The sequence below is a fragment of the Anomaloglossus baeobatrachus genome, chromosome 2 (genome assembly GCF_048569485.1).
Source record: "Anomaloglossus baeobatrachus isolate aAnoBae1 chromosome 2, aAnoBae1.hap1, whole genome shotgun sequence".
Classification (NCBI taxonomy): domain Eukaryota; kingdom Metazoa; phylum Chordata; class Amphibia; order Anura; family Aromobatidae; genus Anomaloglossus; species Anomaloglossus baeobatrachus.
This window is the reverse complement of record NC_134354.1, coordinates 800,418,715-800,441,926: the sequence shown is the minus strand read 5'-3', so window position 1 is coordinate 800,441,926 and position 23,212 is coordinate 800,418,715. Positions and strand designations below refer to the sequence as shown.

Sequence of the window (23,212 nt, the reverse complement as noted above, 5' to 3'; positions counted from 1 at the left end):
CAGTGGCTGTGGGAATAGTCCTCCATTGTCCACCAGCCAGTTCAATGACAATCCCAGGTCCTCTATGGATTGCCTCAGGCCGAACCACTCGGGGATCAGCCAGTGTGAGGAAAGCACCCGAGTCACAAAATCCAACAAGTCTCTGTCCATCCAGCACAACCTCCTGCAAGTGCTTACCTCGATGAGCAGAAGTCGTCATAGCTGCAGGTCGCACCCCGTAAACTCCTGGTGGTGCAACATGGGGGGCTGAGTCACTAGGCCAGTCCTCACATAGCGGTGCCACATCTTCCTCCATGGCGCTGGGCTGTAAATAATTAACAATCCGATTGGGCGCAGGATCAGTCCTCATTTGAACAGCTGGGCAGGAGACTTGCCGATGCCCTGGCTGTCCACATTGATAGCATCTGAGCTGGGTCTCCCTCCATCCAAGGCGTCCTCTTGGGTAAGGGGTAGGGGAACTTGGAGGCCGACTCCCACCTGAAGGTGCTGTAGGGGTTTGAGGATGATTCCTCCATGGGCTGGCTGGGCATGAGGCCTGCAAATGCCCGGGATGCCTACAAACATAACACCTGCGCTCTGTTACTTCCTCTCCCCGGCGTATTCCAGAAAGTGCAGTAGAAGCAACTGAAGGCACATTAACACGGGTATCAACATGTGGTGGCTTAGAGGAACGGGGAACAATGGGGGCAGAATAACTGGGGGCATCCGGTGTTGTGGAGCTGTTAGGCGTCTCTCCATCCTCCAACAAAACCCTCCACTGAGGCTTGATAGTGAGCACCTCATCAGCTAGAGCAGCAGCTTCCTCCACTGTCGCTGGTTTTCTCTCACGCACCCATTCCCGGATCTCAGCGGGGCACTGGGCAAAGAATTGTTCTTTTAGGATGACCTGGAGGAAGGTCTGCCAAGTTAAGGCTCCCTCTCCCTCCAGCCAGCGATGGCACACTTGTTTCAGTCTGTGGGCAAACATCTTGAAAGACACTTCTCCATCACAGGCTAATGTACGGAACTTAGTCCTATAAGTATCTGGGGTCACGGCATAATGTTCCAGAATGGTCTGTTTTATCTCCCCATACTCACAATTCCACTGAGGGTCCATAGCTCTATAGGCGTCGGCAGCTCCACCCTCCAAGAGGCCCACCAGGTGTCTGACTCGCTCTCTTTCTGGGACTTCCATTAATCGACACTGATGCTCAAAGTCCTGGAAGAAGCCCTCAATGTCACCAGCAGCCTCATTAAACTGCTTGAAGTCTTTGCGGGACACTCTGGGAAGTTCCCTCATGATGGGTGCTGGGGTTACAGTCTGTCTGGAACCTCTCGCGGCTTCCACAGCAAGCTGCTTATCCAGCAATGCCATCTCCTCCATCCTGCGCTCCTTCTCTTCAGCTCCACGCATGGCCTCCCTCTTATCTTCTATGGTGGCCTCATCTCCAAGCAGTGCCATCTTTTCCTTGTACCACACAACCCATTGACTTTTTTGGATATTCACCTCCGGCTCCCGTCTTTGCTCCCCTTGCTGTGGAAATTGTTCCTCGGTGCCATCTTGCAGGCAAGCGTGTTCCAATGCCTCAATTAGTTGCTCCTTAGAGAGTCCTTTGTAGCCGACACCTAATTCACGGGCCTTTGTTTGTAGACTCGCCACAGTCCAGTTCCTGTATCCTGAGGTTCTGGTTTCAGACGTCGATTGGCTGTTGTCCTCCATTTCTTCTGCTCTGATCCCGCCGCTGCCACCAGTTTGTGACGGGGTGTACAGCAGAGCAAGGAGAGACAACAGGCCGAGGAACGATCCAACAGGTTTATTCACAAGAACACTGGAACAGCACACGATAAGTCCACGTAAAACAGATTCGGGGGCCCTTCCCGACAATCCTCGGACCGGATTACAAAGCAATCGTCCTTACAGTAGTCCAAAGAGTTCCACACAATCCCACGGGCCGCCACACAGGCCAAGCTCCGTCCGTGTCCACAGCCACACAGGCTGGAGCTCCTGCTCCCTTCAAGTTTCAGCTCACTCTGACTGAATCTCCCAGGTAAGCAGAGTTTACACTAGTTGGACTCTAGGCCCACCTCCCCCTACTCCCAGGGATGGAAGTGCCTCAAGAGGATATAACCTTGCATTTTAGGGGGTGATTACCTACAACAATAGAAATGTACACAGAAGTAGTTCAAATAAGACAATGAACCCAGCTTGAAATAGGAATCTGTACAGCATATACAGTGAGAGGGTAAATTACATCTTCACACTACCTAAGGAAGGAATCCAGCTTGGGACAGTCCAGTCATCTGACTACAGACTTTACAGACCTTACACAGCTTCCTAAATCTGGCATTATTCCATTCTCGGTGGGTGCCCGCCGAAAGCGGGGTGCTGCTGGATTGGAGTAAATAGCCCTGGAACCTCTGAGGCACGGACATTCTAATCCCTGGTGAGCAGCGGAAGGGGGAGACTCTGTTGCCTGTTACATTTGTGTTTTGCTGGTTATGTGTTATGTGCCGTTAATTGTTTGGGGATCCAATAAAGTCTAATTATTGTGGTTCCCTCACCCTGTGTTGTCTGAGTAGTGTTACGCCCACGGTTAAGGAGGCCGGCGTTCAGTTGGGATGAGCCCTGGGCCACGCTGTCTTTCTAAAGGCGGCGGGTTTTAGTGGACGAGGGCACCCACTGACCCCTGTGTCTCCACAATTGGTGGCAGCAGTGGGACACTACTCATCCTGGGTTATCCAGGGGAGCTGCAGAGGACTGGTGTTCGCGGACACCGTCCAGGGCTCAACAACCAGGGAGGCACATAAGCATACCCAGCAGGCCATAGGGGAGACATTCAGGTTTCGGACGCTGCCATGTCCAACCCCACCAGCTCAGCCATGGGACAAGGACAAGAGAGGAGTTACGACCGCAGCAGTAAATGGATGCTACAGGATCTGTGCCGGAGGCGAAAGATTGAATACAGGAACACCGAGACTCGGTCGGACTTGATCCAGAAATTTGTTCATTGGGATGCCCAGAATGATGCAGATAGCGATGAGGATCCCGACGATATTGACCCAGAGGATTTAAACTATGTGCCACATCATGGATCTAGTGACAATCGGGAATCAACTTGGTCCCAAATGCCCGAGCCACAGAGTTGTTGGCTGCATTGGGGCCTAAATCCTCAAGAGAAGAGAGGGCTTGTGTTCTGGAATTTGTTTATGGGGTTCCAGGTGCCGTACTGCTAACAACAGCTGCTCGAGAAGGATGGCCCCGCTACCCAGCAGAAGCTGCACCGAAACAAAGGTCTACAAACAGGGTCTGTGACTTGCCCAATCTACGGCACTGTTATACATGTGGGCGCCATGGACATATAGATAAAGATTGTCTCCAAAACCGAGGCCGCATGCTTGGAGCCCGTCTGCCAGTCCAACCAGTCAAGGTCTGTGACATACAGAGCCAGGGACTACGAGACACTGGTTCCTCCATTACCCTGGTAAGCCCAGTTATTGTTTCCCCAGAAGACCCTTTACCAGATTCCCAATTATCCATCTCCCTGGCTGAGGGCAAGCGCTCAGACGTCCCTCTGGCATGTGTGCAGTTGGACCTAAGGACCGGCCAGGGACAGGTCGAGGTGGAGCTTGTGGACAGCCTCCCCACACCTGGTATTTTGGGAAATGACCAGGGAGAGGTTGATGTGAGACTTGTGGACAGCCTCTCCACACCTGGTATTTTGGGGACTAACCAGGAAGCGATCGATGTGGGACTTGTGAACCACCTCCCCACACCTGTCATTGTGGAGACTGACCAGAGCAAGGCTGATGTGGAGCTTATGAACAGCCTCCCCACACCTGTTATTTTGGGGTCTGACAAGGAAGAGGTCCATATGGAGCTTATGGACAGAGTCCCCACACCTGTTGTTTCGGGGACTAACCAGGAGGAAGTTGATGTAGGGCTCATGGTTGGTCTCCCCACTTCTGTTATTTCGGGGACTAACCAGGAGGAAGTTGTAGTGGGGTTCATGGATGGCCCCACCAAGCCTGTTGTTTTGGATACCACCCAGAGGGAAGTGAAAGTGGGGCTTGTGAATTACCTGCTCACACCAGTCATTTTGGAGAATGACCTAAGACAAGGACTATCCAGTCAGTTTGAAACAGCCATCACCCACTTCCAAGCCAAGCAGGACCCTGATGTGGATCTTTCTAACATCTTTTACAAGGATAATTCACATTCCGGTCTCCATCATCCACTTCTGAGCCAACAACCGTGAGTAAGCCTAACCACACTGTGGCTATTGACTGGGGGAAGATTGATAGTAAGAAATGTATGCAAGCCCAACTCATGGACCCCACCTTAGTGCTTGTCCGCAATATGGCTGCTCAACCTGGGGGAGGTAATCAGGGGGCGGTGTATAGATGCGAGCCTCCTCTGATGCTGACCTCACCATTAAAAAGGACAATGTCGTCAAGAGGAGAAGGGTGATCGGAAGCCTATCATGTCTGGCTAATATTAAGAAGGGGGAGGAATGTGAGGACATGGATTCTCAGTGCCTAGCATGGGTTAACTTTCTTAAAATTCAGCCAGACATGAAGACAGTTTTATAGATGGAGGATAATCCCTCATTGTTCTACAAGACTCTTGGGAGTTTAGTATTGAAGTTTCTATTGACTCATGTAATTGTTTTGGCCACTGAAGGCCAGACACCCATTGTATTACGATGCATTTGCTGGATGTGATTTAACTTAGCTGTCTCTTCCTCGTCTCTGCCATGGACAATTATTACTGGGATATTCTGTATATGGCTTGAAATCTAGCCAATAAGAGCCCAGTCTTATCCACCAATCGTGAAGACCCAAATGGTCTGAATAGAGTGCTCAGGGGTATAAGAAGGAGGACTGTCCATTGCCCGGGTAGACTCTTGCTACATGCTACCAATCTAGGATCTGCGGATCCGATTTGCAAGCCATAGCTGAACCTGGATTATAATACTACATTGACTTCAGCATCGAATGCAAGGATTCGGCTTTGATATCAAGGACTACCTAAGGAAGGAATCCAGCTTGGGACAGTCATCTGACTACAGACTTTGCGGACCTCAGCCAGCTTCCTAAATCTGGCGTTATTCCATTCTCGGTGGGTGCCCGCTGAAAGCGGGGTGCTGCTGGATTGGAGTAAGTAGCCCTGGAAGCTCTGAGGCAAGGACATTCTAATCCCTGGTGAGCCAGGAGAAGGGTGAGACTCTGTTGCCTGTTACATTCTGTGGTTTTGCTGGTTATGTGTTATGTGCCGTTAATTGTTTGGGGATCCAAGAAAGTCTTAATATTGTGATTCCGTCACCCTGTGTTGCGGCCGCGGGTAAGGAAGTCGGGCATTCAGTTGGGATGAGCCCTGGGCCATGCTGTCTTTCTAAAGGCGGCCGGGCCAGCGAACGAGAGCACCCACTGACCCCCGTGTTTCCACAACGGGACAGGAGTGTAATGAAAGTCACAGAAATAGACAGATAGGGGAAAACCAAAACTCTGTCACACAGCGCACACATACATAGGTAAAGACAATAAGAGATTCAGGAGAAAAACAAGAGCAGGAAGGAGGCTACAAAACAACAGAGGCAAACGACACAACCGCTCCAAGCAATAAGCACAACTCTCACGACAAAGAGTGTGGGACATCACAAATCACAGACCAACATAGACAAACTATAGTTAGCATGGGTAGAAGGATTCCACCAGCATAAATAGGAGTGGAGCAGATGTGATTGGCCTCCTCTACCACATGTGATCAAAGGAACCTAACATGCAGACCAGTAGAGATTAACTCTTGCTAGCCTGCCTATGAATCAGCAAACAACAGGTAGACACCTGAATCTGCCTGTGTTGATCCCAGACAACAGAGAAACTATTGGGCGGAAACTGGAATGACAACAGAACCTGACACCGCCATGACAACCGGCAAAGTTTGTGCAAAACTCCATGTGACAACAGTCCTCCCTTATGAATTTTACCCCCAACACCATCCTCAATTATGAACTATGATCTCCACACTGTCCCCCCACGCTGCCCCTCTCCATACTTCGCACTGCAAGCTGGCCCTCTCCATACTCAGCCCTTTATGCTGCTACTTTCCATTCTTTTCCCCCACGTTGCCCAGCTCTCCAAACTGTGCCCCCCAAGCTGCTCTTAACCCTCAGTCTATAGCAGAAGTTTCAAACACGTGGCCCGTGGGCCACATGTGGCCCCTGAGGCTGCTTTTTTGCAGCCTGCAGACCCCGTGACGATCGCAGCTCCATGCCGGGAGCCGGCGCCGGCAAGCAAGGTTTTATAGTATAGTTGAATCATTTGCGGTGCCGCTCAGAGGAGCTGTCTGCACTACACCAATGGATGACGTGCCCAATCAGATGCAAGGAGGTGATGTCGCTGTATGATGTCACCTCCTTGCATCCGATTGGCCGGAGGTAGCCATTAGTATAGTGCTCAGAGCTCCTCTGAGCGGCACCACAAATGATTCAACTGTAGTATAAAGCCCTGCCTGCCGAAGGCGGCTCCCAGCATAGAGCCGAGATCGTCAGCCGCAAACAGCAAATATGTGCCCACGATCAGGACCTGCTGTGTCCTGGACACGGCGGGTCCCTACTGTGGGGCCGCGAGTCTCCTCCGCAGGAGAATACAGGAGACCGCAGCTGCTCGTACCCACTATCAGGGTTTGGTCCGCTGCAGTCTCCTCGCTGTATTCTCAGTATGGAGGACACTTGCGACCCTGAAAGCTGCACCGCAAGGCCTGGTTTCAAGGAGGGCAGCAAAGAAGCCACTTCTCTCCAGAAAAAACATCAGGGACCGACTGATATTCTGCAAAAGGTACAGGGAGTGGACTGCTGAGGCCTGGGGTAAAGTCATTATCTCAGATGAATACCCTTTTCGATTGTTTGGTACATCTGGAAACAGCTTATTAGGAGAAGAAGAGGTGAGCGCTAAGACCAGTCTTGTCTCATGCCAACTGTTAAGCATCCTGAAACCATTCATGTGTGGGGTTGCTTCTCAGCCAAGGGAATCGCACCACTCACAGTCTTGCCTAAAAACACAGCCATGAATGAAGAATGGTACCAGAATGTCCTCCAAGAGCAACTTCTCCCAACTGTCCAAGAGCAGTTTGGTGCCCAACAATGCCTTTTCCAGCATGATGGAGCACCTTGCCATAAAGCAAAGGGATCACTAAATGGCTCATGGAACAAAACAGAGATTTTGGGTCCATGGCCTGGAAACTCCCCAGATCTTAATCCCATAGAGAACTTGTGGGCAATCATCAAGAGAAGGGTGGACAAACAAAAACCAACAAATTCTGGCAAAATGCAAGCATTGCTTATGCAATAATGGACAGCTATCAGTCAGGATTTGGTCCAGAAGTTGATTGAGAGCATGCCAGGGAGAATTGCAGAGGTCCTGAAGAAGAAGGGGCAACACTGCAAATATTGACTTGCTGCAGTAACTCAATCTAACTGTCAATAGAACCTTTTGGTCTCATAATATAATTGCAATTATATTTCTGTATGTGATGTAAACATCAGATACACACAATTAAAAAACAGAGGGCAACAGATCATGGGAAAATATCATTTTGGTGTCATTCTCACAACTTTTGGCCATGACTGTACAAGGATGGGCACAATACTACAAGGATGGGCACAAAACTACTGGGCAGAATAATACAAGGATGAGCACAATACTACAAGGATGGGCACAATACTACAAGGATGAGCACAATACTACAAGGATCAGCACAATACTACAAGGATCGGCACAATGCTACAAGGATGGGCACAATACTACAAGGATGGGCACAATACTACAAGGATGGGCACAATACTACAAGGATGGGCACAATACTACAAGGATGGGCACAATACTACAAGGATGGGCAGAATAATACAAGGATGGGCAGAATAATACAAGGATGAGCACAATACTACAAGGATGGGCAGAATACTACAAGGATGGGCACAATACTACAAGGATGGGCACAATACTACAAGGATGGGCACAATACTACAAGGATGGGCACAATACTACAAGGATGGGCACAATACTACAAGGATGGGCACAATACTACAAGGATCGGCAAAATACTACAAGGATCGGCAAAATACTACAAGGATGGGCACAATACTACAAGGATGGGCACAATACTACAAGGATGGGCACAATACTACAAGGATGGGCACAATACTACAAGGATGGGCACAATACTACAAGGATGGGCACAATACTACAAGGATGGGCACAATACTACAAGGATGGGCACAATACTACAAGGATCGGCAAAATACTACAAGGATGGGCACAATACTATAAGGATGAGTGTTGTGTCCCATGAATGGGAACAATCTGTTGTATATAATTCTTGCATTGCATATGTTTCCTCCTATCAGGAAATTCCTTTATTGTTACTAGGTAGATTAGACTGTATGAAGTTTGTCCCTATGTACCTCCCTTAGTTGGCTTCTGTATAGAAAGCTCCTCCCTTCTCCTTCAGTTTAGGGTGCTTCACACACAGAGCGAGCTCACTGCCGAGATCGCTGCTGAGTCACGCTTTTTGTGACGCAGCAGTGACCTCATTAGCGATCTCGCTGTGTGTGACAATGAGCAGCGATCTGGCCCCTGCTGCGAGATCGCTGCTCGTTACACACAGCCCTGGTTCGTTTTCTTCAAAGGCGCTCTCCCACTGTGACACACAGATCGCTGTGTGTGACAGCGAGAGAGCGACAAATGAAGCGAGCAGGGGAGCAGGAGCCGGCGTCTGACAGCTGAGGTAAGCTTGTAACCAAGATAAACATCGGGTAACCAAGGTGGTTACCCGATATTTACCTTAGTTACCAGCCTCTGCAGCTCTCACGCTGCCTGTGCTGCCGGCTCCGGCTCTCTGCACATGTAGCTGCTGTACACATCGGGTTAATTAACCCGATGTGTACAGCAGCTAGGAGAGCAAGGAGCCAGCGCTAAGCAGTGTGCGCGGCTCCCTGCTCTCTGCACATGTAGCTGCATTACACATCGGGTTAATTAACCCGATGTGTACTGTAGCTAGGAGAGCAAGGAGCCAGGGCTCCCTGCTCCCTGCACACACAGCTAAGCGGTGTGCGCTGGTAACTAATGTAAACATCGGGTAACCATACCCGATGTTTACCTTAGTTACCAGTCTCCGCAGCTTCCAGACGGCGGCTCCGTGCAAGCGCAGCGTCGCTTGCACGTCGCTGCTGGCTGGGGGCTGTTCACTGGTCGCTGGTGAGATCTGCCTGTTTGACAGCTCACCAGCGACCATGTAGCGATGCAGCAGCGATCCTGACCAGGTCAGATCGCTGGTCGGATCGCTGCTGCATCGCTAAGTGTGAAGGTACCCTTAGTCTAGAGGAACCATTACTGAAGAGATATGTCTGCAACCCTGTACAGATTATTTCTTTTCACCTGCCTTTACTTTGTACTTAATACAAGATTCTAGAGGAAAACTACAGCGTTTCTCCTTGTCTTTCTACAAGTCATCGTTGGGCTGAGTTAACACTATCTGTGGAAGGCGGTAGAGTGAGTAAAATCATACAGTTATCTAAGGGACTGATAATTAGAGCGGTTGGAGTCATTGCTACCAGGAAGAGACAGAATAGTGAAAAGGACTAGCTGTGACCGGGATTAGTATACATATATCAGTAAATAACCTGTTTCCAGGAGTGCTATACTGCATACAATCCAGAGAAAGGATTACCCCAAGGGGCTGATAACAAGCCACAGCATAAAACTTTATAGCAGCTTCTTACAAAGTGCCCTGTAAAGTATTAACCTGTTATCAGAACTGTGTGCAGCTATAAACCTAGAATCCCCCATAAGCTAATTGTAAATTGCAGCCAGAGACTTTGCAAATACATCCTGCAAACACAGACTGCTGGCTGCAGAGATTGCAACATTGTATTGATCTCCCTGACAACCAGTGCAGAGCAGCATTCACCCTTCCTGATGGAGTCAAAGAGAACCCTCTCACTACCTGCTCTAAAGCAACAAGAGGAAGACATGGACTCACACTTACATTACAGTGAAAGATCTAAGCGGTTAACCAAACCAACATGGAAGGTTAAAGAGAACCTAGAAACAGCCAGAAGTGAACTGTTTACCCAGACAGCATTACTGTGGCAAAGAGTGCAAAAACAAGTGACTGTTTTATCTGCGCCTGGTGCTCATGAGCTACCCCCAGAGGGAGACCTTGAACAACTATACTCAGCATACCAGTCCTACAAAGAGATTTGTAAAAAATATTCCTCTACCCTGCTGAGAGCAAATACGTCTGAGTCTCATAAAGAACTACAGGACTTCCAACAGCTTAATGCTGAACGAGACCAAACCGTGCGCGACATTGTGAGCGAGACTGAAGCAAAAATGGTGCAAATGTCAGTAGCGGCATCTTACAAATCCAGGTCCATTAAGAGCTCAAGTCACTCACTCAAATCAGGCTCATCAAGGTACTCAACCCTCAGCGAGCAGCTCATAAAGGCGCGCGCTGAAGCAGAAACAACAAAAGTACACGCCATCTTCGCCCAGAGAGAAGCAGAGATGAAAGCAGAATCTGCACGCAGAGAGGCAGAGATGAAAGCAGAATCTGCACGCAAGGAAGCGGAGATGAAAGCAGAATCTGCACGCAAAGAAGCAGAGATGAAAGCAGAATCTGCACGCAAGGAAGCAGAGATGAAAGCAGAATCTGCACGCAAGGAAGCAGAGATGAAAGCAGAATCTGCACGCAAGGAAGCAGAGATGAAAGCAGAATCTGCACGCAAGGAAGCAGAGATGAAAGCAGAATCTGCACGCAAGGAAGCAGAGATGAAAGCAGAATCTGCACGCGAGGAAGCAGAGATGAAAGCAGAATCTGCACGCGAGGAAGCAGAAATTGAAGCCCTTCAGAAGGAATGTGAACATGTGGCGGCCATGGCAAGGCTAAAAGTCTTTGAGCAAGCTCTGGGTGGGAGCCAAGAAGGCAGCGCCAGTTTGTGTGATCTCGACACAGAAGACTCACTTAAGCGAACAAGAGATTACGTGCTGAGCCAAGCTGACGAACTGCCAACTACCATCAACATTCCTGTCAGTGCTAACACTTCTCCAGAGCCTCAAGACACTGATCCACCTACAGCTTCCAGCCTTCTAGGTCAGTCCAATGCACCTCAGACTTTCAAGCCTGAACCTGCTTCATATTCCAATGCACAGCCACACCCTGCGCATCAGCAATCTCCGTATGCCCATGTCTACATGCAACCTAACATGCCGGCAAGGCACTACACTCCCAACAACTATGTAGTTCCGGCCCCGTATACAGCAGAGATTGTACACACTAAACCGATCACTGGTCTAAACGCCTACGCCACTCCATACTTTCCCATGTTACCGAACCAAGAAGCTACGAATCACGCAACCAGCACCACGCAGCCAGCAAATGTGCCCCCAACGTCGGAAAGATCAGACATGTCCGACTTTACGAGGTACATGATCCGCCGAGAACTCACCAACACCGGTCTCACAAAGTTCGACGACCAGCCTGAAAACTACAGAGGGTGGAAGTGTGCCTTCAAAACCGCAACGCGTGACCTCGGCATTACAGCTGCTGAAGAGCTGGACTTGCTAATCAGGTGGCTAGGGCCACGGTCTACTGAGAGAATCAAGAGACTCAGATCCGTCTACATCAGCGAACCAACAACTGGTCTCGAAACCGCATGGGACAGACTAGAGAAAGGCTTCGGAAGTCCTGAAGCAATTGAAGATGCATTGCTGAAACAACTATACGACCTTCCCAAAATATCTGGCAAGGATGCTTCAAAGTACCAGGAACTCAGCGACCTGCTGTCCGAGCTCCAGCTGGCCAAAACAGACGCACACCTACCTGGCCTCAGCTACCTGGACACCGCTCGTGGGGTGAAACCAATAGTCGCCAAGTTACCTTACAACGTGCAGGAAAGGTGGACCACGGTAGGAACAAACTATAAAAAAGAGCACCAAGTGTCCTTCCCTCCATTCTCCTACTTCTGCGAGTTCATCAACGGCATCGCGGAACGTAAGGCAGTCCCCAGCTTCACCTGTGGAGAACCCACCGGCTCCACTTTACCAGCTCCCAGATATGAGAGCCCTCATCAAAATGACAGAAAACGTAGGGGCCCAGTATCAGTCAAGAAGACCGATGTTCTACCACCTACACCGTCAGCACCAGACAAGGGCAATGAAGGCGAGAAGGCAGAAAATCCAAACTGCCAGTGTCCTATTCACAAACTGCCACATCCTCTGAAGAAGTGCATTGGCTTCAGGAAGAAACCCCTTCAAGAAAGAAAAGGAACTCTTGAAAAGGTTTAGGGTATATTTCAGGTGTTCTGCCTCTACAGAACACCTTGCCAAGGACTGTAAGGTTACAATTAAGTGCATGGAGTGTGACAGCACAGATCACGTACAAGCGCTGCACCCATCTCAGCCTGATCCTGCACCTACACCTTCTCCTACCACAAGTCATGGCGGGGAGAGTACCGGCCAAGCTGCAAACCACCTCACAGTATCCTCCTCGTGCACCGCAGTCTGCGGAGAAGATCTCTGGGACAAGACTTGTGCAAAAATATGCCTAGTAAGGGTATATCCCAAAGGTCACCCAGAAAGGGCCGTGAAGGTGTACAGCATCCTGGACGACCAGAGTAACAGGTCACTTGCCAGGTCTGAACTCTTTGACTTGTTCGGCTTAAAAGGAAATGTCTACCCTTATACACTAGGCACTTGCAGCGGCATCTCAGAAGCTTGCGGAAGAAGAGCCAGTGGTCTCGTGGTAACATCTCTTGAAAATACCGTAGAGATACCTCTACCAACACTCGTCGAGTGCAACCAGATACCGGCTAACCGGGAAGAGATTCCAACACCAGAGGCAGCTCTTCACCACCCTCACCTGAGAACTATTGCCAGCAAGATCCCACCTCTTGATCATAGTGCAAAAATCCTGATTCTGATTGGAAGGGACATCCTTCAGCTACACAAAGTACGCCAACACATCAACGGGCCACACGATGCGCCATTCGCTCAGCGCTACGACTTAGGCTAGGTGATCATAGGAAACGTCTGCGTAGGCAAAATGAAGAGTCCCGACGCAATCTCCTCCTACAAGACGCACATCCTCCCAAACGGTTGCGGCACTCACTTTCAACCATGTCCGCATCACTACGGGGTAAAAGAGAGGCTGAGCGACACCAGGTGGCGACAGCAGCCTCCCGACCGCGCGGACGCATATCATCTCTGGGATGACGACTTCGGGTCAACAGTGTTCGAGTCTACAAATGAAGACAACAAATTGGCACCGACGAGAGAAGACAAGGAATTCATAAAGATTATGGATAAAGAGTTCTCTCAAAATGACTCTAACAGTTGGGTAACCCCATTACCCTTTCGGTCTCAAAGGCCAAGGTTGCCAAACAACTCCCAGCAAGCAACCGCAAGGTCCTCCTCTCTAAAACGCACTTTGGAAAGACAACCAGAGATGGAGAAATGCTTTGTCGAGATTACGCAAAATATCCTCGACAGAGATCATGCTGAACAGTGGCACCACATTCCCACCGAACAAAACCCAGCTGACCGAGGAACGAGACTCACTGCAGCAGCCAAACTCGGCGACATGTGGCTGACACCTCCAAGTATCTTATACGAGGAGACCTGCGATAACTACGCCGGCAACATGTACGAGCTGGTGGAACCAGAATCCGACAAGGAAATTAGACCGGTCGTCTCCGCTTGCTACACTTCAGTACCATCAAAACAGAAGTTGAGACCTCATCGCTTCAAGCGCTTCACAAGTTGGTCATCTGCGGTACGAGCCGTAGCTCGTCTTATTCACATCGCTCACTGTTTCACCAACTACAAGTCTTCAACGTGCCACGGCTGGCACATGTGTGTGATTCATCCTGATGTCACCGAACTCGTGCTACTTTTACCAAAGGAGGACGTTACATGAACTAACTTTGTCGTTGGGCACTGCCACGGCGGGGAGCGTACCTTTCCTTACCCCTGCTGTACGGAGACACAACTGTCCGTGTCCAATGAACCTTGAATTTTTCCTTTGGATTAAAACTTTACCGTTGGATTATTGGGTTGGAGGAAGAGTTGGCATGTTTGCGGCTTCCCCAATCTGAAGATGGGTTTGTTGAACTTGGATTCATTTTTTACATTTTTCTACTTTTATATTTTTACGCAAGGACAATGCATCATCAACCAAGCATGGACTTGAATTCAATGCATTACTGTTGCATTTTTTGTGTTTGTCTCTCTTCTCGCTACAGGTTTCGTGACATCGAGGGACAGGATCGACTCCTTACGTCGTAGAAGGACTTGTGAAATCATATGATTTCAGATGGGGAGTGTTGTGTCCCATGAATGGGAACAACCTGTTGTATATAATTCTTGCATTGCATATTTTTCCTCCTATCAGAAAATTCCTTTATTGTTACTAGGTAGATTAGACTGTATGAAGTTTGTCCCTATGTACCTCCCTTAGTTGGCTTCTGTATAGAAAGCTCCTCCCTTCTCCTTCAGTTTAGTCTAGAGGAACCATTACTGAAGAGACATGTCTGCAACCCTGTACAGATTATTTCTTTTCACCTGCCTTTACTTTGAACTTAATACAAGATTCTAGAAGAAAACTACAGCGTTTCTCCTTGTCTTTCTACAAGTCATCGTTGGGTTGAGTTAACACTATCTGTGGAAGCCGGTAGAGTGAGTAAAATCATACAGTTATCTAAGGGACTAATAATTAGAGCGGTTGGATTCATTGCTACCAGGAAGAGACAGAATAATGAGCACAATACTACAAGGATGAGCACAATACTACAAGGATGGGCACAATACTACAAGGATGGGCACAATACTACATGGATGGGCAGAATACTGCAAAGATGGGCACAATACTGCAAGGATGGGCACAATACTGCAAGGATGGGCACAATACTACAAGGATGGGCAGAATACTACAAGGATGGGCACAATACTACAAGCATGGGCACAATACTACAGGGATGGGCACAATACTACAGGGATGGGCACAATACTACAAGCATGGGTACAATACTACAAGGATAGGCACAATACTACAGGGCACAAGTATAGACAATACTACAAGGAGTGGCGCAATTCCACAGGGCACAAGGATGGGCTCATAACTACAGGGCACAAAGATATACTACAAGGATGGGCACAATACTACAAGGATGGGCACAATACTACAAGGATGGGCACAATACTACACGGATGGGCACAATACTACTGGGCAGAATACTACAAGGATGGGCACAATACTACTGGGCAGAATACTACAAGGATGGGCACAATACTACAAGGATGGGCACAATACTACTGAGCACAATACTACAAGGATGGGCACAATACTATAAGGATGAGCACAATACTACAAGGATGAGCACAATACTACAAGAATGGGCACAATACTACACGGATGGGCACAATACTACACGGATGGGCACAATACTACAAGGATGGGCACAATACTACAAGGATGGGCACAATACTACAAGGATGGGCACAATACTACAAGGATGGGCACAATACTACAAGGATGGGCACAATACTACAAGGATGGGCACAATACTACAAGGATGAGCACAATACTACAAGGATGGGCACAATACTACAAAGATGGGCACAATACTACAAGGATGGGCACAATACTACAAGGATGGGCAGAATACTGCAAGGATGGGCACAATACTACAAGGATGGGCACAATACTACAAGGATAGGCAGAATACTACAAGGATAGGCAGAATACTACTGGGCAGAATACTACAAGGATGGGCAGAATACTGCAAGGATGGGCAGAATACTGCAAGGATGGGCACAATACTACATGGATGGGCACAATACTACAAGGATGGGCACAATACTACAAGGATGGGCACAATACTACAAGCATGGGCACAATACTACAAGCATGGGCACAATACTACAAGCATGGATACAATACTACAAGCATGGGTACAATACTACAAGGATAGGCACAATACTACAGGGCACAAGTATAGACAATACTACAAGGAGTGGCGCAATTGCACAGGGCACAAGGATGGGCTCATAACTACAAGGCACAAAAGATATACTACAAGGATGGGCACAATACTACAAGGATGGGCACAATACTACACGGATGGGCACAATACTACCGGGCAGAATACTACAAGGATGGGCACAATACTGCTGGGCAGAATACTACAAGGATGGGCACAATACTACTGGGCACAATACTACAAGGATGGGCACAATACTACAAGGATAGGCACAATACTACAGGGCACAAGTATAGACAATACTACAAGGAGTGGCGCAATTCCACAGGGCACAAGGATGGGCTCATAACTACAGGGCACAAAGATATACTACAAGGATGGGCACAATACTACAAGGATGGGCACAATACTACACGGATGGGCACAATACTACTGGGCAGAATACTACAAGGATGGGCACAATACTACTGGGCAGAATACTACAAGGATGGGCACAATACTACAAGGATGGGCACAATACTACAAGGATGGGCACAATACTACTGGGCAGAATACTACAAGGATGGGCACAATACTACAAGGATGGGCACAATACTACTGAGCAGAATACTACAAGGATGGGCACAATACTACAAGGATGGGCACAATACTACAAGGATGGGCACAATACTACTGAGCAGAATACTACAAGGATGGGCACAATACTACAAGGGTGGGCACAATACTACAAGGATGAGCACAATACTACAAGGATGGGCACAATACTACAAGGATGGGCACAATACTACAAGGATGGGCACAATACTACTGAGCAGAATACTACAAGGATGGGCACAATACTACAAGGATGAGCACAATACTACAAGGATGGGCACAATACTACAAGGATGGGCACAATACTATAAGGATGGGCACAATACTATAAGGATGGGCACAATACTACAAGGATGGGCACAATACTACAAGGATGGGCAGAATACTACAAGGATGAGCACAATACTACAAGGATGAGCACAATACTACAAGGATGGGCACAATACTACAAGGATGGGCAGAATACTACAAGGATGAGCACAATACTACAAGGAGGAGCACAATACTACAAGGATGGGCACAATACTACAAGGAGGAGCACAATACTACAAGGATGGGCACAATATTACAAGGATTGGCACAATATTACAAGGATGGGCACAATACTACAAGGATGAGCACAATACTACAAGGATGAGCACAATACTACAAGGATGGGCACAATACTACAAGGATGGGCACAATACTACAAGGATGGGCACAAAACTACAAGGATGGGCAGAATACTGCAAGGATGGGCACAATACTACAAGGATGGGCTGAATACTACAAGGATGAGCACAATACTACAAGGATGGGCACAATACTACAAGGATGGGCACAATACTATAAGGATGGGCACAATACTACAAGGATGAGCACAATACTACAAGGATGAGCACAATACTACAAGGCTGGGCACAATACTACAAGGATGGGCACAATACTATAAGGATGGGCACAATACTACAAGGATGAGCACAATACTACAAGGATGGGCACAATACTACAAGGATGAGCACAATACTACAAGGATGGGCAGAATACTACTGGGCAGAATACTACAAGGATGGGCAGAATACTACAAGGATGGGCAGAATACTGCAAGGATGGGCAGAATACTGCAAGGATGGGCAGAATACTACTGGGCAGAATACTACAAGGATGGGCACAATACTACAAGGATGGGCAGAATACTACTGGGCAGAATACTACAAGGATGGGCACAATACTACATGGATGGGCACAATACTACAAGGATGGGCACAATACTACAAGGATGGACAAAATACTACAAGGATGGGCACAATACTACATGGATGGGCACAATACTACAAGCATGGGCAGAATACTACAAGGATGGGCAGAATACTACAAGGGTGGGCAGAATACTACATGGATGGGCACAATACTACAAGGATGGGCACAATACTACAAGGATGGGCAGATTACTACAAAGATGGGCACAATACTACAAGGATGGGCACAATACTACAAGGATGGGCACAATACTACTGGGCAGAATACTACAAGGATGGGCACAATACTACAAAGATGGGCACAATACTACAAGGATGGGCTGAATACTACAAGGATGGGCACAATACTACAAGGATGGGCACAATACTACAAGGATGGGCACAATACTACAAGGATGGGCACAATACTACAAGGATGGGCACAATACTACAAGGATGGGCACAATACTACAAGGATTGGCTGAATATTACAAGGAAGGGCTGAAGTATACAATTATTACACACACTTCTATGACCCACAACCTCTCCTCCCCTTCTTCCATGTACAGACCTCCCCCGCCTCCTGTAGATGGCCGGCGCACTTCTCCATCTCCTTCATGCACTCCTGTCGCACATTACAGAGCTGCTCCACCCGATGTACAGCGCGCCGGAGCCTGGAGGGGACAAACAAACATCATTAAATCAAAGAATATCGGCCAGAGCCACACAGAGGGTCCCACACCCCTCATATACGAGCAAGAGAAAAACGTAAGAAAACAACAAAGGCTCACAATGAGGTACATATGACCTCAGGCCAAACACAAGAAGAAAGTAAGTACAGCCTCACTGATTCCACAGGAATTACCAGAATAAGCAGCAGCCAATCACACGCCTGTGTCTAATTGTCTATTAATAAGTGAGAGCACCTCTATAAAAGCAGAAGTTCTGGGATTTTGCTGGTCTGGAATAGTAAGGGATGTGCTCACATCCTGCCAAGGAGGAAAGACAACAGCAAATATCTTAGCTGCTTCCCAGCATTATAAAGCCATTTCCAAATAATTTGTGCGGTATATAATTTTTTGTGGTATATGGCGGTACCTAATAAGTGGAGGTGTATGGCGGTACCCAACACAAAGAATAGAGGCGTACGGCGCTAGCTAACAAGTGGAGGTGTATGGAGATACCTAACAAGTGGAGGTATATGGCGGTACCTAACAAGTGGAGGTGTATGGAGGTACCTAACAAGTGGAGGTGTATGGAGGTACCTAACAAGTGGAGGTGTATGGCGGTACCTAACATGTGGAGGTGTATGGAGGTACCTAACAAGTAGAGGTGTATGGAGGTACCTAACAAGTGGAGGTGTATGGCGGTACCTAACATGTGGAGGTGTATGGAGGTACCTAACAAGTGGAGGTGTATGGCGGTACCTAACAAGTGGAGGTGTATGGCGGTACCTAACAAGTGGAGGTGTATGGCGGTACCTAACAAGTGGAGGTGTATGGCGGTACCTAACAAGTGGAGGTGTACAGCGCTACCTAACAAGTGGAGGTGTATGGCGGTACCTAACAAGTGGAGGTGTATGGCGGTACCTAACAAGTGGAGGTGTATGGCGGTACCTAACAAGTGGAGGTGTATGGAGGTACTAACAAGTGGAGGTGTATGGCGGTACCTAACAAGTGGAGGTGTATGGAGGTACCTAACAAGTGGAGGTGTATGGCGGTACCTAACAAGTGGAGGTGTATGGCGGTACCTAACAAGTGGAGGTGTATGGCGGTACCTAACAAGTGGAGGTGTATGGTGGTACCTAACAAGTGGAGGTGTATGGAGGTACCTAACAAGTGGAGGTGTATGGCGGTACCCAATAAGTGGTGGTTTATGGCGGTATTCAATATATTGAGGGGTAGAGCAGTATCCAATATATTGAGGGGTACAGCAGTATCCAATATATTGAGGGGTACAGCAGTATCCAATATATTGAGGGGTACAGCAGTATCCAATATATTGAGGGGTACAGCAGTATCCAATATATTGAGGGGTACAGCAGTATCTAATATATTGAGGGGTACAGCAGTATCTAATATATTGAGGGGTACAGCAGTAGCCCCTCGAGCAGGTCACATGTTAAGTCCTAACTTGTCCCTCTATGTGGAATAACTCTGCGATATTTCTAACCCGTGATTGTGAGCTGTTGGTGACACAGGACGCTGTATAGCGGTAGATTTAGGGCGATATGTTTAGCCCCCCTATATAAGTATAACAGGTGACCGCTCGCTCCCCGCTCTCGCCTCTCCTCAGCACCGGCTGTACAGCACAGCTTTATTCTGTACATTGTATGATAGCGGTAGATTTAGGGCGATATGTTTAGCCCCCCTATATAAGTATAACAGGTGACCGCTCGCTCCCCGCTGTCGGCTGTCTTCAGCGCCGGCTTTACTGTGCAGTTTGGGGGTTTATATATCAGTCCCTTCAAAAGTGGCACCATAATAAAACCGCCCCAATATATTCACTACGGCTGCCAGGGGGTTAATTAACCCTTCACATGAAGTGAAATGACAATAAAGAAACCGGCTATGGCTGACAGTGTGGCAGTATTACATGTACCGGCTATGGCTGACAGTGTGGCGGTATTACATGTACCGGCTATGGCTGACAGTGTGGCGGTATTACATGTATCGGCTATGGCTGACAGTGTGGCGGTATTACATGTACCGGCTATGGCTGACAGTGTGGCGGTATTACATGTACCGGCTATGGCCGACAGTGTGGCGGTATTACATGTACCGGTTATGGCTGACAGTGTGGCGGTAGCGGTGCTTTGCATTTCTCGGTCGCACAGTGGCTGTGATGAATTGTAATACAAGTAAAATATATCTTTGTACCGTGTTAGCCAGTAGAGATAAAAAAATTGTTTAAAAGAACAGAGAGTCCTCAGTGGTTGATACCTTTTAATGGCTAACTGAAAAGATGGTAATAATTGCAAGCTTTCGAGACTACTCAGGTCTCTTCATCATGATGAAGAGACCTGAGTAGTCTCGAAAGCTTGCAATTATTACCATCTTTTCAGTTAGCCATTAAAAGGTATCAACCACTGAGGACTCTCTGTTCTTTTAAACAATTTTTTTATGAATTGTAATAGGCAGTTTTCTTCCCGGTGCCGGAGTCCTTGTGGCGCTTGGAGCCTGGCGGCATTACCTGAGCTGTACAGAGGGGATCCTGCTTTATGGTGGTCTTCCTCTCATGTGATTGTAGCTGGTATTTAGCCCTGGTAACGCAGGCGCAGTGATAATTAGTGTTGCGGGCAGACTGGGGACGTACTGTACTTTAGGACGTGGTCTCTACCTGGTGTGATGCATTGTTACTAGAATGGCCCAAAACAGATGTCCCCCGGACTTTCCTCCATTCGGGATGTTCCCTCTGCCCTGTGTTCGGAGGTCTGAGGTGGTCTGGGTGGTCATTCTCTCTTTATATTCCTCCTTCATACTCGGCTGTATGCGTGTAACCTGTACACTGTACCTGATATTTACATTTCTTACCTCATCTCCTCCTTGTCTATGCTGTCCTGTAGTTCTGAGGAGACTTTCACATAAATGTGTATGAAGCTGATGAATGCCCTCGGTGAGGTCAGTGGGAGATGTGGCCACTGCCGGTGACTATAATCCTGGACAAGTAGATGGATGAAGGACATTAACCTGGAAAGCTTGGAGGCTGGAGAACCTGGTAAGAGAAAATACAGGTGAAAGCGAGGACATCTGTGAACACAATGCAGCATGATGGTGGCCTTCTCATAGACCCAGGGAGAACCAAGATTCCAAGACAAAAGGCATGACACTATCCCAAACATTCAGGGTGGCCTATATCCCATAAATCCATGGTGGGCCAACATCCTGAAGAGCTAAGGTGACTCAACATCCAGAAGATCCAGTGCATGTCAACATCCAATAGATCCAAGACAGGCACTGTCCCATACTTCCAGAGCGAGCCGACCCGCCATACACCTAGGGTGGCCTAACATCCCAAAGACCCAGGGCATGCCAACATCCTGTAGAAACAGAGCGGACCGACATCCGAAAGAACCATGGGGGGCCAACATCCCAAAGACCCAAGTTGGGCCAACATCCCAAAAGACCCAAGGCGGGCCAATATCCCAAAGACCCAAGGCGGGCCAACATCCCAAAGACCCAGGGCAGGCTGCTGTCCCTTTCAGCCAGGGTGAGCCAATCTTCTGTACACCCAGGGCGGGCTGACTTCTCGTGGACTTAGGGTGGGCCAGCATCCCAAATATTGGGATATCGGCCCCCCCAAACATTCAGGGTGGTCGATATCCCATAAATCCATGGTGGGCCAACATCCTGAAGAGCTAATGGCCATGGAGGGGGAGTGCATACAGGCCATGGAGGGGGAGCGCATACAGGCCATGGAGGGGGAGAGCATACAGGTCATGGAGGGGGAGTGCATACAGGTCATGGAGGGGGAGTGCATACAGGTCATGGAGGGGGAGTGCATACAGGTCATGGAGGGGGAGTGCATACAGGCCATGGAGGGGGAGCGCATACAGGCCATGGAGGGGGAGCGCATACAGGCCATGGAGGGGGAGCGCATACAGGCCATGGAGGGGCAGAGCACATACAGGCCATGGAGGGGGAGAATGTGTCGCGGGCGGCGGGGAGCTGCGCTCGCTAACGCTCGGGTCCGGCGCTGCTGCTGCTGCTGCTCGGTGGCTCGAGCGGTGGGCCGGATCCGGGGACTCGAGCGGCGCTCCTTGCCCGTGAGTGAAAAGGGGGTGGTTTGGTTTGGGGATTTTGTCCGTGACGCCACCCACGGTTGTGGTGAAGTTGGGACACCACCGCTGCTCTGGACGGGGATCCCGGGAGCGATGACAGGGAGCAGCCGAGATGTTTCTCTCCCCTCCGTGGGTAGGGGGTTTTGGGGGTCCCGGGGCCCGGTGATGGAGACTGTAAGATGGATGGCGGGGTTCGGTGAGGTGCAGGGTCGCGGGAGGGCAGCGCAGTGCCAGGCGGCACGGTAGTACTCACTCAGCCAATGACGCAGACGGAGTCTCTGATAAAACAAATGGCTGGATGGACGGGTCCCACAGCCGGCTGCGATGGTCACTCCCGGTAGGTTGGCGGTGACTGTCTCTCCCTGCATCTGTAATGTGTCTTTGGCTCCGATGGCTTCCCACCGGTAGCCCGCTCCCCAGCGGTGTATTTGCCAGAGGAGCCTCTCTTTGCCCGCAGGCTCTGGCCCTGGGAACTCTAGCTGTGGCGGTAGCTGTATTTCCCTTCACGGTTGAGCAGTTGCCTTCAGTCGGGTCTTTGCTGCTGAGAAACCCTGGAGGTTTCCATCGCTGACGGATTTGACCGGTTTAACGGCGACTCCAAGCCT

General features: G+C 48.9%; 1 protein-coding gene across 1 annotated transcript in view; it reads right to left on the bottom strand.

Annotated features, from left to right (window-relative positions):
* The window catches only part of DNHD1 (dynein heavy chain domain 1), a 355,748-nt gene that overhangs the window by 131,991 nt on the left and 200,545 nt on the right, over window positions 1-23,212 (bottom strand). The window contains exons 26-27 of the mRNA XM_075334063.1: window positions 21,361-21,541; window positions 18,399-18,501 (exon numbers count right to left, since the gene is read on the bottom strand). Of these exons, the coding sequence (XP_075190178.1) occupies window positions 18,399-18,501; window positions 21,361-21,541 (284 nt within the window). The remainder of the gene's footprint in view (window positions 1-18,398; window positions 18,502-21,360; window positions 21,542-23,212) is intronic.